An 11379-nucleotide genomic window follows, 5' to 3' on the forward strand; every position below is an offset into this window, starting at 1 on the left:
CCGAATTGGATATTATGCAATATTAGTAGTTTTATGGAAATTACCTGGTCACGGAATGGGAACGCTTTCTTTTTCCCGAAATCAAATTCTTTGGGGTTAAGCTCAGGTTCAGGAAACCCACCGGCCTGAAAAGGAAGAATCAAAACAAGATCAACGTTGATAAATTCTACAGGTAAATTCAAAAATATTGTCAGCTCAACTAAATTTTAACAATAAATTTTTGTTAACAGTACCTTAGCACATGCTCTTGCTAATCCATAAAATGTTACATACTTATCTCCTGCTATGTTGAATACTTGCTTGCTAGCCTTTTCATTGCCAAGAACATCAATAAAAGCCTTTGCCAAATCCTGGAAATGTTTGAACCATACAATAGATAAAGCTTCTGTATAATTGGTCTAGACTTAAATCCTAATGGCTGATGAAATATATATAACTCACTAACCTTTACGTGACCAAGTTGTGATATTTGCATTCCTGAGTTGGGGATCGGAATTGGGCGGCCGGCTTTCAACCTGTGAAAGAACCACTCTTCGACGGGATTGTAGTTTAAGGGTCCATAGATGTAGACTGGTCTTATAGAAGTCCAGTTAACACCGCTTGATTCTAGTAGGCTCTCTGTCTCAAGCTTTCCCTTATGCCTGCTCTTTGGGTGAACTGCATCTTCCTGTAAAAAAACGAAAAGTACTTAAAAGAGAGAGAGAATTGAAATCCTACGAAAGACGTAACCTTTGATTGTTAAGTCAGCAGACTATCACAAGCATCTTTCTTGTTCACAATATCTTGAGAATCAAATGACACGAAACTTACCTCAAAGCGTGGTAAGAGATCAGATTTGAGGTAAACTCCAGCTGAAGAGCAGTAAATGAACCTGAGATAGTAGCAGGAAGTTAGATTTGAAGAACAGCATGAAAGTATAATTTCATTGAGAGTACAGCTAAATAGAATGTAGGTGATATCATTCTTATCTATGTAACACATAAAATAACATGCTGAACACTCTTATTCCATACTCAACTTAATGCCTGTACACGGTATGCCACTTGTTGGAGGTTAGTTGTAATGCACTGTTTTTACATCAGCAAATTAACTTGACCATCTTATGATGCTCTTTATCTTTAGTTCTTGTTTTTGTCCAAAGTTTAAATGAATAATGTGAAAACTTACGTGGTGTTTTATGCAGATGCTAAGAAGCAGTTGCCTCTTTCCTTTTAGCCATCAATGAACCATGTTCACAGCTTATCTTCCCAGCTAGTACAGGATCATCCTAAAGGTCTGGTTTATTGAGCTGTGCAGACAACAGATCTAACCTAACCATTAATTTCTTCCCCCAGAACAAAAATACAAACACAAAATTGAAACTTCATTACAGAATATATGACACCAAACGAATATAAGGAAACTGAGATATTGTTAAAAGAGAAAAAAATGATAAAATGATCATCTTTTGGATTACTCAATATTGCTAATCCAAAATGGTGAAGCTTAAAACAAGCCAAAATGAGTTGCAAAGTCTTAAAACAGTAATACAAATACATAGTTCAAACTAATCAAACGGAGTAACAGGTGACATCAAAACTGTTATAAAGCTTAGCAGCGGACAAAACGAATTGCAAATTCTTCAAACAGCAAACAGGGGAATCGTCTTCTGTCTTCACGGGGAGAAGCTGGACAAACTTAACCTGAAGAAGAGGATAGCCTTCAAAATTGTCTGGCCGCCCACGGTCAGATTCAGAAAACCCTGCTTGGACACAACAAATAATCTCGGCTTCTTCAAAGAGACAAACATGCCCAGGTCTTAATGGTCTAACGTCAGGTCTAGCGAGGTCGCCATCACACACATATGGAAATAACTCGGGATCAGGTTCATCATACCAAGAAGGATCAGTGAAAGTATGATCATCAACAGCAGCAGCGGCATAATCTTGATCATCAACACCACTAATCTTATAAGCGTAATCACAAGGGAAGCAGAATTTGCGATCAGAACTGAAGAAGCTTATGCCGTCAAACGGTAAATAGGAAATACCCGGTAAGCGCACACGCTTCCATGTCGGGGGAGAACGATCGTCGAGATTAATGAAATAGATAGAATGCCAACTGGTGGAGATAATAAGTTCACAAGTAGAAGCACAAACACCGTAGCTTTCTATCTCAAACCAATCCGCATAATTTGCAGGGTAATCGACGGGTTCCGGGAGAGAGGACCAGGACTGATCAATGGGGTCAAAAAGTTCAAAATTACGAGTCATCCTTCCTTGATGGCACAAGAGCATTGAAAAAACGCATATATAACGACCTACATGAACAGCAGCAGGGTTAACTTTTGCAAAACCCATTTTTGGCAGCGGCGTGAGAGCGGACTTGGGCAATAATTCGTCTTGCTTTTGGAAAATATCCTTGATAGGATACTTATAAACATCGGATACCCAGTCACAAAGATTTTTCATCCCACCAAAGAAATACAGATACCCTTCAAAGACACAGAAAGCACCACGACGATCAAAGCTTGAATCCAAGTAGCAGAGGGGATATAAAGGAGGCGGATCTGAATCACCCGCAACAAAGCTTTTGCCAGAATCACTCGCACAGCTTTCGCCAGAATTTAAATTCAAACCATACATCTCCAGGATACTATCATTAGATACACCGAAGTGGTGGCAGAAAATAAGAACCTTATCATTAGATGACGGTGACGCCGATATCGGACTCTTTGCTGGTGGTGGAGAAGACATGATGATTGGTTTAGGATTGTCTCTAGGGTTTGCAAAAATGATGTTGTTTTATAGCATGCACACGTTGTTCCCTTTTCTTATAAGGAAATTAGACCCCGCACGTTAAATATTTTCAGAAATGGGGATTCCGATGATGATGAAGCCGTCGTGGGAACTGAAAATACGTGGTGTTTTATGTAGATGCTAAGAAGCAGTTTCAGCAGTTTGCATCACAGACTATTGCAAATCGACTCTTCAGTCGGCATTTAGTGTTGTCTTAGTCTGCAGGGGTGTCAAAATGGGTTGGCGGGTCGTGTTTGTATCGTGGACCCACTCTGTTCACACGATTAGGGTCAATACGAACACGACCCATTTAACTAATCATGTCAAAATCTTCAACCCTAACACGACACGAATTTTAAACGAGTGACACGACAAGACACGATTAACACGTTAAGATAAATGAGTAACACGATTAACACAATTACATGGCTAACACTATCCACTTAACATTTAAGAATTTTTTAAATCATATAAATATAATTTTAACCTCAAATTTATCAATTAATTTTCAAATTATAAAATTTTAATATAATTAATTTAATAATTTTATTATATATTTTTTACAATTATAACTATTTTATTTTTATATTATTATAAATAATAGAATTTATAAACGGGTCAGGTGGATCAGATGGGTTCGCGAGTCAACCTGTGACACGACCCATTTATTTCGTGTCATAAACGGATTGACACGTTTTCGACACGAACCCGCTAAACCTCAACCCGGATTCGCCAAACTTACGGGTTAGACGAATCGCGCTATCATGTCATGACCCATTTTGACACCCCTAGTTGTCTGAGTCCCCTTAGGGTAGATGTGCAAAGAGTGGAATATACATATAGACAGTAGTGAGAGAGATCGAAAAGTGTTGGCGGCGACGAGAAATTCTTAGGTGAACCTAATTCGCCACGTAGAATTATTAACCATTCATTTGTCGTGTGATACGTGATAACAATAAATATATTAACCAACCAATAAATATCACAAATATTTCTCCCTTTTTACCCTTCTTTTTGATTCTTTAAACTGTTTATTTGTGATACAGAGATCATTAACAATTAGCTTGAAAAAAAAAACTATAGAAACTACAAAATACAATGCATTAAAGTCGATTTTATATACTTAATGACCAAAAATCTACTAAAAATATTGGGTTATTTATATATAATTTCACGAAATATACAATTATTTATTTTTTTAATCATGTTTGATAAAAATTGGTAAAATATAGACTAATTGTATTTTCTTGTCACATACAATCCATGAAAATCAAACCTTCAAAGCGCAATGTTTTGATGTGTGAATCACATGGTAAACTTCAGCTTTTAAATTATCAATTTTGTCAGAGTTTTAATTGGTATATCGATTTTTTAAGAAATAGTAGTTGGTGTATGAATTTATTAAATTATTTTTAGCAAAGAATAAAAAAAAGTAAAACTTAAATTAACATAAGTTAAACAAAGGCAGCATTGTTTTAGGGAAATTAAACCCCTCTAAATTTGCAACTCGCACAAAATTTTAACAGAAAACGACGCCGTGTGGCAATCAAAAAATTGAAACGCAATGTATCGCTAAAAAAAAACACTGTACTTTTTGTTGGCTTCGTTTTTGGACTGTAACAAAGACAGTTGGATTTGGTGTTCATCTCCGGAGATCAGAGTCGCAGAGGTAGCTAGAGAGTCAAAACCAAAGATGCTACAGTGCATATTTTTGGTTTCAGATTGCGGGTAAGATAATTCACATATCCAATTGAAAATCCGGTGAAATTCAGATATCTAACATATTTGTAAAATTCTGACAGGGAGGTCATACTAGAGAAGCAGCTCACTGGCCATCGAGTCGACAGATCAATCTGTGATTGGTTCTGGAATCAAGATCACTCCTTTAAGGTAATTTTCTAATCAAATTTGCCTTCTGGGGCTTATCAGATTTTACCTCTGCTTACATTTTATTTGTTTGTTTGATTTTGATAGCAACAATCGGTGATTGCTTCGCCAACTCATTACTTGTTTCAAATAGTTCGTAATGGGATTACTTTTTTAGCCTGTACCCAAGTTGAAATGCCACCTCTAATGGCCATTGAGGTATGTTTGTTTCTAAAAGCGCCTTTTATTTTATATAAATTAAACATAATCGAAATCCCTGGTTTTCAGTTCCTTTGCAGAGTGCATACTGTTTTATCGGATTACCTTGAAGGGTTGAATGAAGATCTAATCAAGGATAATTTTGTCATTGTCTATGAGGTATTTAGCACGGACACTTTATTCAATCAACATTTTTCCATTTTGGCGTTTCTGTCACGAAACTACATTTTTAACATAAGAAACCTTGAAATAACACTGATTCGCTGTGTGTGTGTCTAAGTGTTCTGTTTCCCGTATCTGTGTATGTGCTGCATAGGATATCACTAGAGTAGTGTAATTCTTCATAGGATAGTGGTAATAGGGACTGTGTAACAATTGCATCACGCAGAAGTATTATTATATTTGATTTGAAGATAAGTTGAAGGCTGATTTAAGTTAGGTTCCTCCTGGCAACAGCTTTGTGTTCTATGCTTGGATCAAATGTAATTAGCAACTTTTCATTGGAATTTGCAGCTTTTGGATGAGATGATAGACAACGGCTTCCCTCTTACCACAGAACCTAACATTTTGAGAGAGATGATAGCTCCACCAAATATTGTTAGCAAAATGCTCAGTGTTGTGACGGGTAACAGCTCAAATGTGAGTGACACGCTTCCAAGTTCGACAGCTTCATGTGTTCCATGGAGAACAACAGATGTAAAATATGCTAGCAATGAAGTTTATGTTGATCTTGTTGAAGAAATGGATGCAATTGTAAACAGGTCTGAATCTTACTTCTCAAAGTTGCTTATTTTGCGTACTTCGATTGCTTCTTTTTCTTTTTTTCTTTTGGATTTTTCTATTTATGTTGTAATAGTTCGGGAAGTACGTAGTGGGGCTTATTTTCTTACTGATTCGAAGCTGAGGAGAGGTTCCAATACAAAGTAGGTTCTTAGTTTATTTTGTTGAAAGTTTTGTAGTGGTGATCACCAATGGAACATCAAATGCAGTTCTATACGAGGATTTTTTCTTGATATTTTGTAATTTATATAATTTATACTTATGCTTTTCCATATGAAAGGCTAAGGAAATTTCAATTTGGAATGCCTTGTACAGGGATGGAGTCTTGGTGAAATGTGAAGTATATGGTGAAGTTCAAGTGAACTCACATATCACAGGTGTCCCAGATTTGACTCTTTTATTTACAAACCCATCTATACTTGATGATGTGAGATTTCATCCCTGTGTCCGATTTCGACCTTGGGAGTCCCATCATATCCTGTCATTTGTACCTCCTGACGGACTGTTTAAGCTCATGAGTTACAGGTTTGTTGATTTTTCAGTTGTTTATTTATATTGCTATCAAGGATTCTGTTGTAAAAATGTCTGCCAGAATTGTTTCTATGGAAAGACTGATTGCGCTTGCTTTCACCGTTCTAATCTCTTTGTTTCCATGCCTGTAATGTGTAACTGTCGTAAATGGCATTTTACCTTTATCCAGGGTTAAAAAGTTGAAAAGTGTTCCGATATATGTAAAGCCACAACTAACATCTGATGCTGGGAAATGCCGCATCAATCTGATGGTCGGGATAAAACATGACCCCGGAAAGATGATCGACTCAATCAATGTGCAATTCCAACTGCCTCCTTGCGTTTTATCAGCTGATCTGACTTCCAATCATGGAGTAGTGAATATCTTATCTAATAAGGTAATGAAAAATAACTTATTGCGACAACTATGAGTTTTCAAATTTCATTATGTTTGTGACATTTCGTGCCTTTGTCGCAACCAATGTACAACAACAGAAAGTCAATACGGTTACAATATAACTGTTTTTGCTTTGTTTTGTATATGCAGATGTGTGTTTGGTCAATTGATCGAATACCTAAAGATAAAACTCCCGCATTGTCTGGGTCCTTAGTGCTTGAAGCAGGATTAGAGCGCCTTCATGTATTCCCCATATTTCAAGTAAGTTTTAGAATTCAAGGAGTTGCTCTCTCAGGGCTGCAAATAGATAAATTAGATCTAAAGGTTGTACCTAATCGTCTTTATAAAGGTTTTCGAGCTTTAACACGAGCTGGACTGTTTGAAGTTAGGTCGTAGTTCAATTTTTGTCTCTATGTGAATTTTCAAATTGCTTAGAAATGAATGTGTTGATTTCTTGTATCACAATATGTATGCTAGTTGAATCTGTGAACATGATCGGTTATTTTTGAGTTTACAATCTAAAATTGTGTACATTCCTCATAACATAATTGGAATTATATTCATGTTATCTACCTATGCACCTATCAGTTCATTTATCACTAGTTGCGTTCTTACCTTCTGCAGTATTTCTAGTGTTGGTATCTATAAGCGGTCAAGGAATCCGGTTCTAAAAAAATTACATCCTTATAAACTTAATTTCTTTCATTTTGGAAAAAAGCAAAATTTTATTTGGATCGAACCGAATGAACACCCCTAGTTCTTAGTAGTTAGTAAAGGCCATTCTTGCAAGTTTGTGACAATAAACTATCAGAGAGACAGAAACTGCTGCCTCATTAGCAGAAACACTTGGTTTAGTCAACATTTTCCGTTTTGGAAACGTGCTGGAAACTGCAAAAATTCATTTTTAACATAGAAAACCTTAAAATAACATCGTTTTGCCATGTCCATATACAATTGTCCCGTTCTTCCATGTCCATATACAAGTGTCCTGTTTTCCCATATATGTCCGTGCTGCAACGGATATTCATAGTTGTAAAGCAAATCAACAAACATATTCTGATTAAGGCTATCAAATATGGAAACAATTGTAAACTGAGAGAGCTAAAGAGTAAATACTCAAGAAACGCATAAGCCTACTTTACAAAATGTGGAAATAATGAATCAATTACACTTTGTTAACTCTGAAGGACTCCATAACTTTGCGAAGATCACTTTCCTCTTCAAGAAAAACATTCTCTGGTGTTTGGAGTCTGAGTTCATAGAGTCTGTTGTTTTCGACTCCAAGAACCGACAAATATCGTCTATTCCATTCCAATCTAACAACTCTATCTTGAGGCATCACAGCCATCTCATTGTTGTTTGCATATGACTTTATGTTCACCTGATAACAGAAAAAAACCAACAATATTTTTTTAAGTTCCAACTTTTTTATCAAATATTCCAAGCAGTATTTAAGAGGCTAAGATGCCAGTACAATTGGTTCAAATGCAAACTGGAGATCAATCTGGTTCGATTCTTTCCATAAGAATAGGGGTGCAAATGGGTCATGCCGAGCCCAAGTAATGTCAAGCTCAAGTTCGAGCGTGTTACACAAGTTCGAGCTCGAGCTTGAATAAGTTTAAATTCTCAAGCTGGAGTGTGTTGCACAAGTTCAAGCTCGAGTTGGAATGGACTTAGATTCTCAAACTCGAGCTCGAATAGGCTTAAATTCTCGAGCTCAAGCTTGGACGACATTTGAGCTATTGGAACTCGAGCATGACACGAGTTTAATAAAGAAAAAATAATTTTTAAAATCAATCAAATTTAATCCATTTAATTTCATTGTTATAACTATAGAATATGAAATTCAACCAATTAAAATAATATACACTTAAATTTAGAAGTGTAAAAGCTAATATAGCAAAAATATAAATTATTGATGAGCCTCTTTAATTGATACTCGAGCTCGGTTCGAGACAAAACTCAAGTAGCTCGAGCTCCACTTGAATTTTTTGAGTTGTTCTCGAGTAACTCGCGAGTAGTCTGTTTCCATCCCTACTAAATACAAGAAATACTTTTCAATATTAGTTAGATTATGATCCATTACTGGTTTGCTAACTAAAGTCGAACTGGTTGAACTGTCACCAGTTCGGTTTTAGAAACACTGATTCAAGTTGCAAAAAACAAACGGTTTAAAACACCTCACCTCAACTTGATAATAAAGCTTCCCATCATCGGCCTCTCTAGAAGAAGTAGACAATATCTCCGATTCACGCCTCACTCCGAGTCTAGTCGACATGAACTCAGTTAAATACTGCTTCAGCACCTTCTTACCCGCCTCTTCCGGCGGACCCAAATCTCGAACACTTTTGTAATTAGAAGACGACGGAGATGACAATTCCAGTGACAAATTCTCATCAAGAACATAAGGGTCTCTAAAGAATATATCGGCTCCTGCCCCCTTAACTTGAATCCAATTCTTTGGATAGTTGAACGAGTACCCATCGAAGAAATCAATGTGTTCTCTGAACCCAATTGACGGCGGCGACTCGGACTCGGCCATGGCTGAGTTATGGATACCGAGTTCGGGTAATATACAGGTTGAGAAGATTAAAGCCATTGTGGTTCTTCTTGGAACTGCAAAGGCTTTGATTTGATTGTATAGAATTAGCGGTTGGGTTTTGGAAGAAATGGAAGGGCAGCGAGTGGAGTCGGTGGAGATGGGCAGTGAGCAACCGAGCCAACTCGAGTTGAGAGCGGGACGAGTTGGTGATGTGAGTTGAAGCGGAGGCAGAAGTGAGTCGAGAATTGTGGCCATTGGAGAGGGGATCAAAGATTATGGATGAGAAAGGAGATTGAGATTTTGTAGGAGCTGAGATTTTATAGATTGGGCTTAATGGGCTTCTGTAAATAGCTAGTACATGGACCTTCAAATTTTTGTATTCTTAGGCAGGTTGGTCCATGTTCCAAGTCCATTTCCGTTATTGGGCTTAGGAGTGTATGGGTATTGAGTATAGTCTATTGGAAAAATTGAAAATGGCAGAAACATTTAAAAATATTACTCTTTCGAAAGAGAAATTCTTAGGTAGACTTAGTCCACCACGTCATCCGTGGATCAAGCCAATCATATCATAACACCTCATTAAAATGAGGGTATTCTTGTAATTTCATTTGTTATTTGCATACACTTTTGAATAATGATATTACAATAATACCCTCATTTTAATGAGGTGTTATGATATGATTGGCTTGGTTCACGGATGACGTGGTGGACTAAGTCTACCAAAGAATTTCTCCGATCGAAAATGTTTTCATTCAGTATCTAATTGTTTTTTGCTTTCTATGTTCCATATCAGAGATATATTAAAAATATACTCAATTATATATCTTCGAAATATTAATTATGTATCAAAAATATATTTTTATAATAAAAATAAATATGTAAAATGTGATTTTTTTTATTTTTCAAGGTAAAATTAATTTTTTACTTACAACACATTTTTGAAAATCAAATGATTTTTTGGGATATTTTTGTGCTTAACCCTAGTCTATTTGCATGCTTGGAAAATAATTTTCCAATTACATAGGCTATATTTTATGTTATTGTTAGCGTAAAAAGATAATAAAATAGTATAGCATATATTTTGGACTTTAATTTCAATCTAAGAATTATATTGAATGATAAACTTTGAACTTTATTGATTATTGATGGTAAATATCTCAAAGTTGAGGTTGTCATTTGATAACCATTTTATCTCATATTGTTATATTGATTTATACATTTTTAAATAAATTATAAGTAACTATTATGTTAACTTACTATTCCTTTTTCTCATATATCATCATGTTCATCCGAATTCTTTGTTTGATAATTGTTGTATTGAGAAAATGTGATGCTTTATGTGTGTATATTTTGATCTTTCAGATAATTTTGCCAATTTGGTATGGTTGGCCAACATTTGTTGCCTATGCAAATTTTTGTCATCTCTCTCAAAATGATTTGGATAATCTCAAGAGCAATTGGCTTTCAATTTGTAAATTGTTGCAAATTGCAATTCCTATTCTATGAGCCAAAATATCTCCTAAAAGTGCAGTCCAATTCATCACTTTTTGCCAAGTGGGTGACTTATACTGGCTAATAGTCCAAAAAGGTGGCTGTTAATATAAAAAAAAAGTAGTGGATAACATTTCCCTAACACGTCACCACTTATCTATATTTAATTGTAAAAATATAAATATAAATCATGTGCATGGCACGTGGAATGTGTTATAGACTTCATAATTGAACACAATATCCACAAAAGAAAATATTTCCTAAATATTTTCAAGTATAGTAAATTAAACAAAATCAGCTAAAGTTTTGCTGATTATAATCTAATCTAGATTTAATTATGGATAAAGAAGTGGATCAGACATCTAAAAATAGCCTTTGGAAAGTTGGGAATTGTCTTTGTATTCTCTTAACTCGAAAATAAGTAGTTATAATTTGGGTAATTTACTAAAAAAATAATTGTAAGCATTTAAGATAGAGTTCTATTCATTTGCAATAGTTATTTTGTTACATTTTCGTGTTAATTAACAAATTAATTTCAATTTTCTTTTAGCTAAGTGAAAAATAAAGCTAACAATAAGCTAAAAGTGAAGCTAATAATCAATGTTGTCTTATGAAGTCAATTTATCCTAGTATTTTTATTATTTGTAAAATAATATATTTAACAATTTAATGATAAAATAGTATACTAACTTAAATTTTGGAATTCTTAATAATTATTTCTATCAAAAAAAAATAAAAATTTCAAGGCCATAACAAGTTTTTCTTCAAACTTTTAGCCCAAGACAAAGTTCTTCACC

At 35.2% G+C, this 11379-nt stretch overlaps 2 protein-coding genes across 2 annotated transcripts; one reads left to right on the forward strand and one right to left on the reverse strand.

Moving 5' to 3' along the window:
• The first annotated feature begins 4312 nt into the window (after nt 1-4312).
• On the forward strand, nt 4313-7117 carry LOC126673772 (AP-3 complex subunit mu). Its single transcript, XM_050368033.2, has 8 exons — nt 4313-4505; nt 4580-4667; nt 4752-4862; nt 4932-5021; nt 5376-5623; nt 5958-6167; nt 6343-6550; nt 6700-7117. The coding sequence occupies exons 1-8, from the start codon at nt 4471-4473 to the stop codon at nt 6943-6945; spliced, it is 1236 nt and encodes a 411-aa protein (XP_050223990.1). The 5' UTR covers nt 4313-4470; the 3' UTR covers nt 6946-7117.
• Nucleotides 7118-7579: 462 nt separating this feature from the next.
• On the reverse strand, nt 7580-9389 carry LOC126673774 (psbP domain-containing protein 1, chloroplastic). Its single transcript, XM_050368035.2, has 2 exons — nt 8735-9389; nt 7580-7930 (listed from the first exon to the last, which is right to left on the reverse strand). The coding sequence occupies exons 1-2, from the start codon at nt 9344-9346 to the stop codon at nt 7715-7717; spliced, it is 828 nt and encodes a 275-aa protein (XP_050223992.1). The 5' UTR covers nt 9347-9389; the 3' UTR covers nt 7580-7714.
• Nucleotides 9390-11379: the final 1990 nt, after the last annotated feature.

The sequence above is a fragment of the Mercurialis annua genome, linkage group LG3, assembly GCF_937616625.2.
Source record: "Mercurialis annua linkage group LG3, ddMerAnnu1.2, whole genome shotgun sequence".
Taxonomy (NCBI): domain Eukaryota; kingdom Viridiplantae; phylum Streptophyta; class Magnoliopsida; order Malpighiales; family Euphorbiaceae; genus Mercurialis; species Mercurialis annua.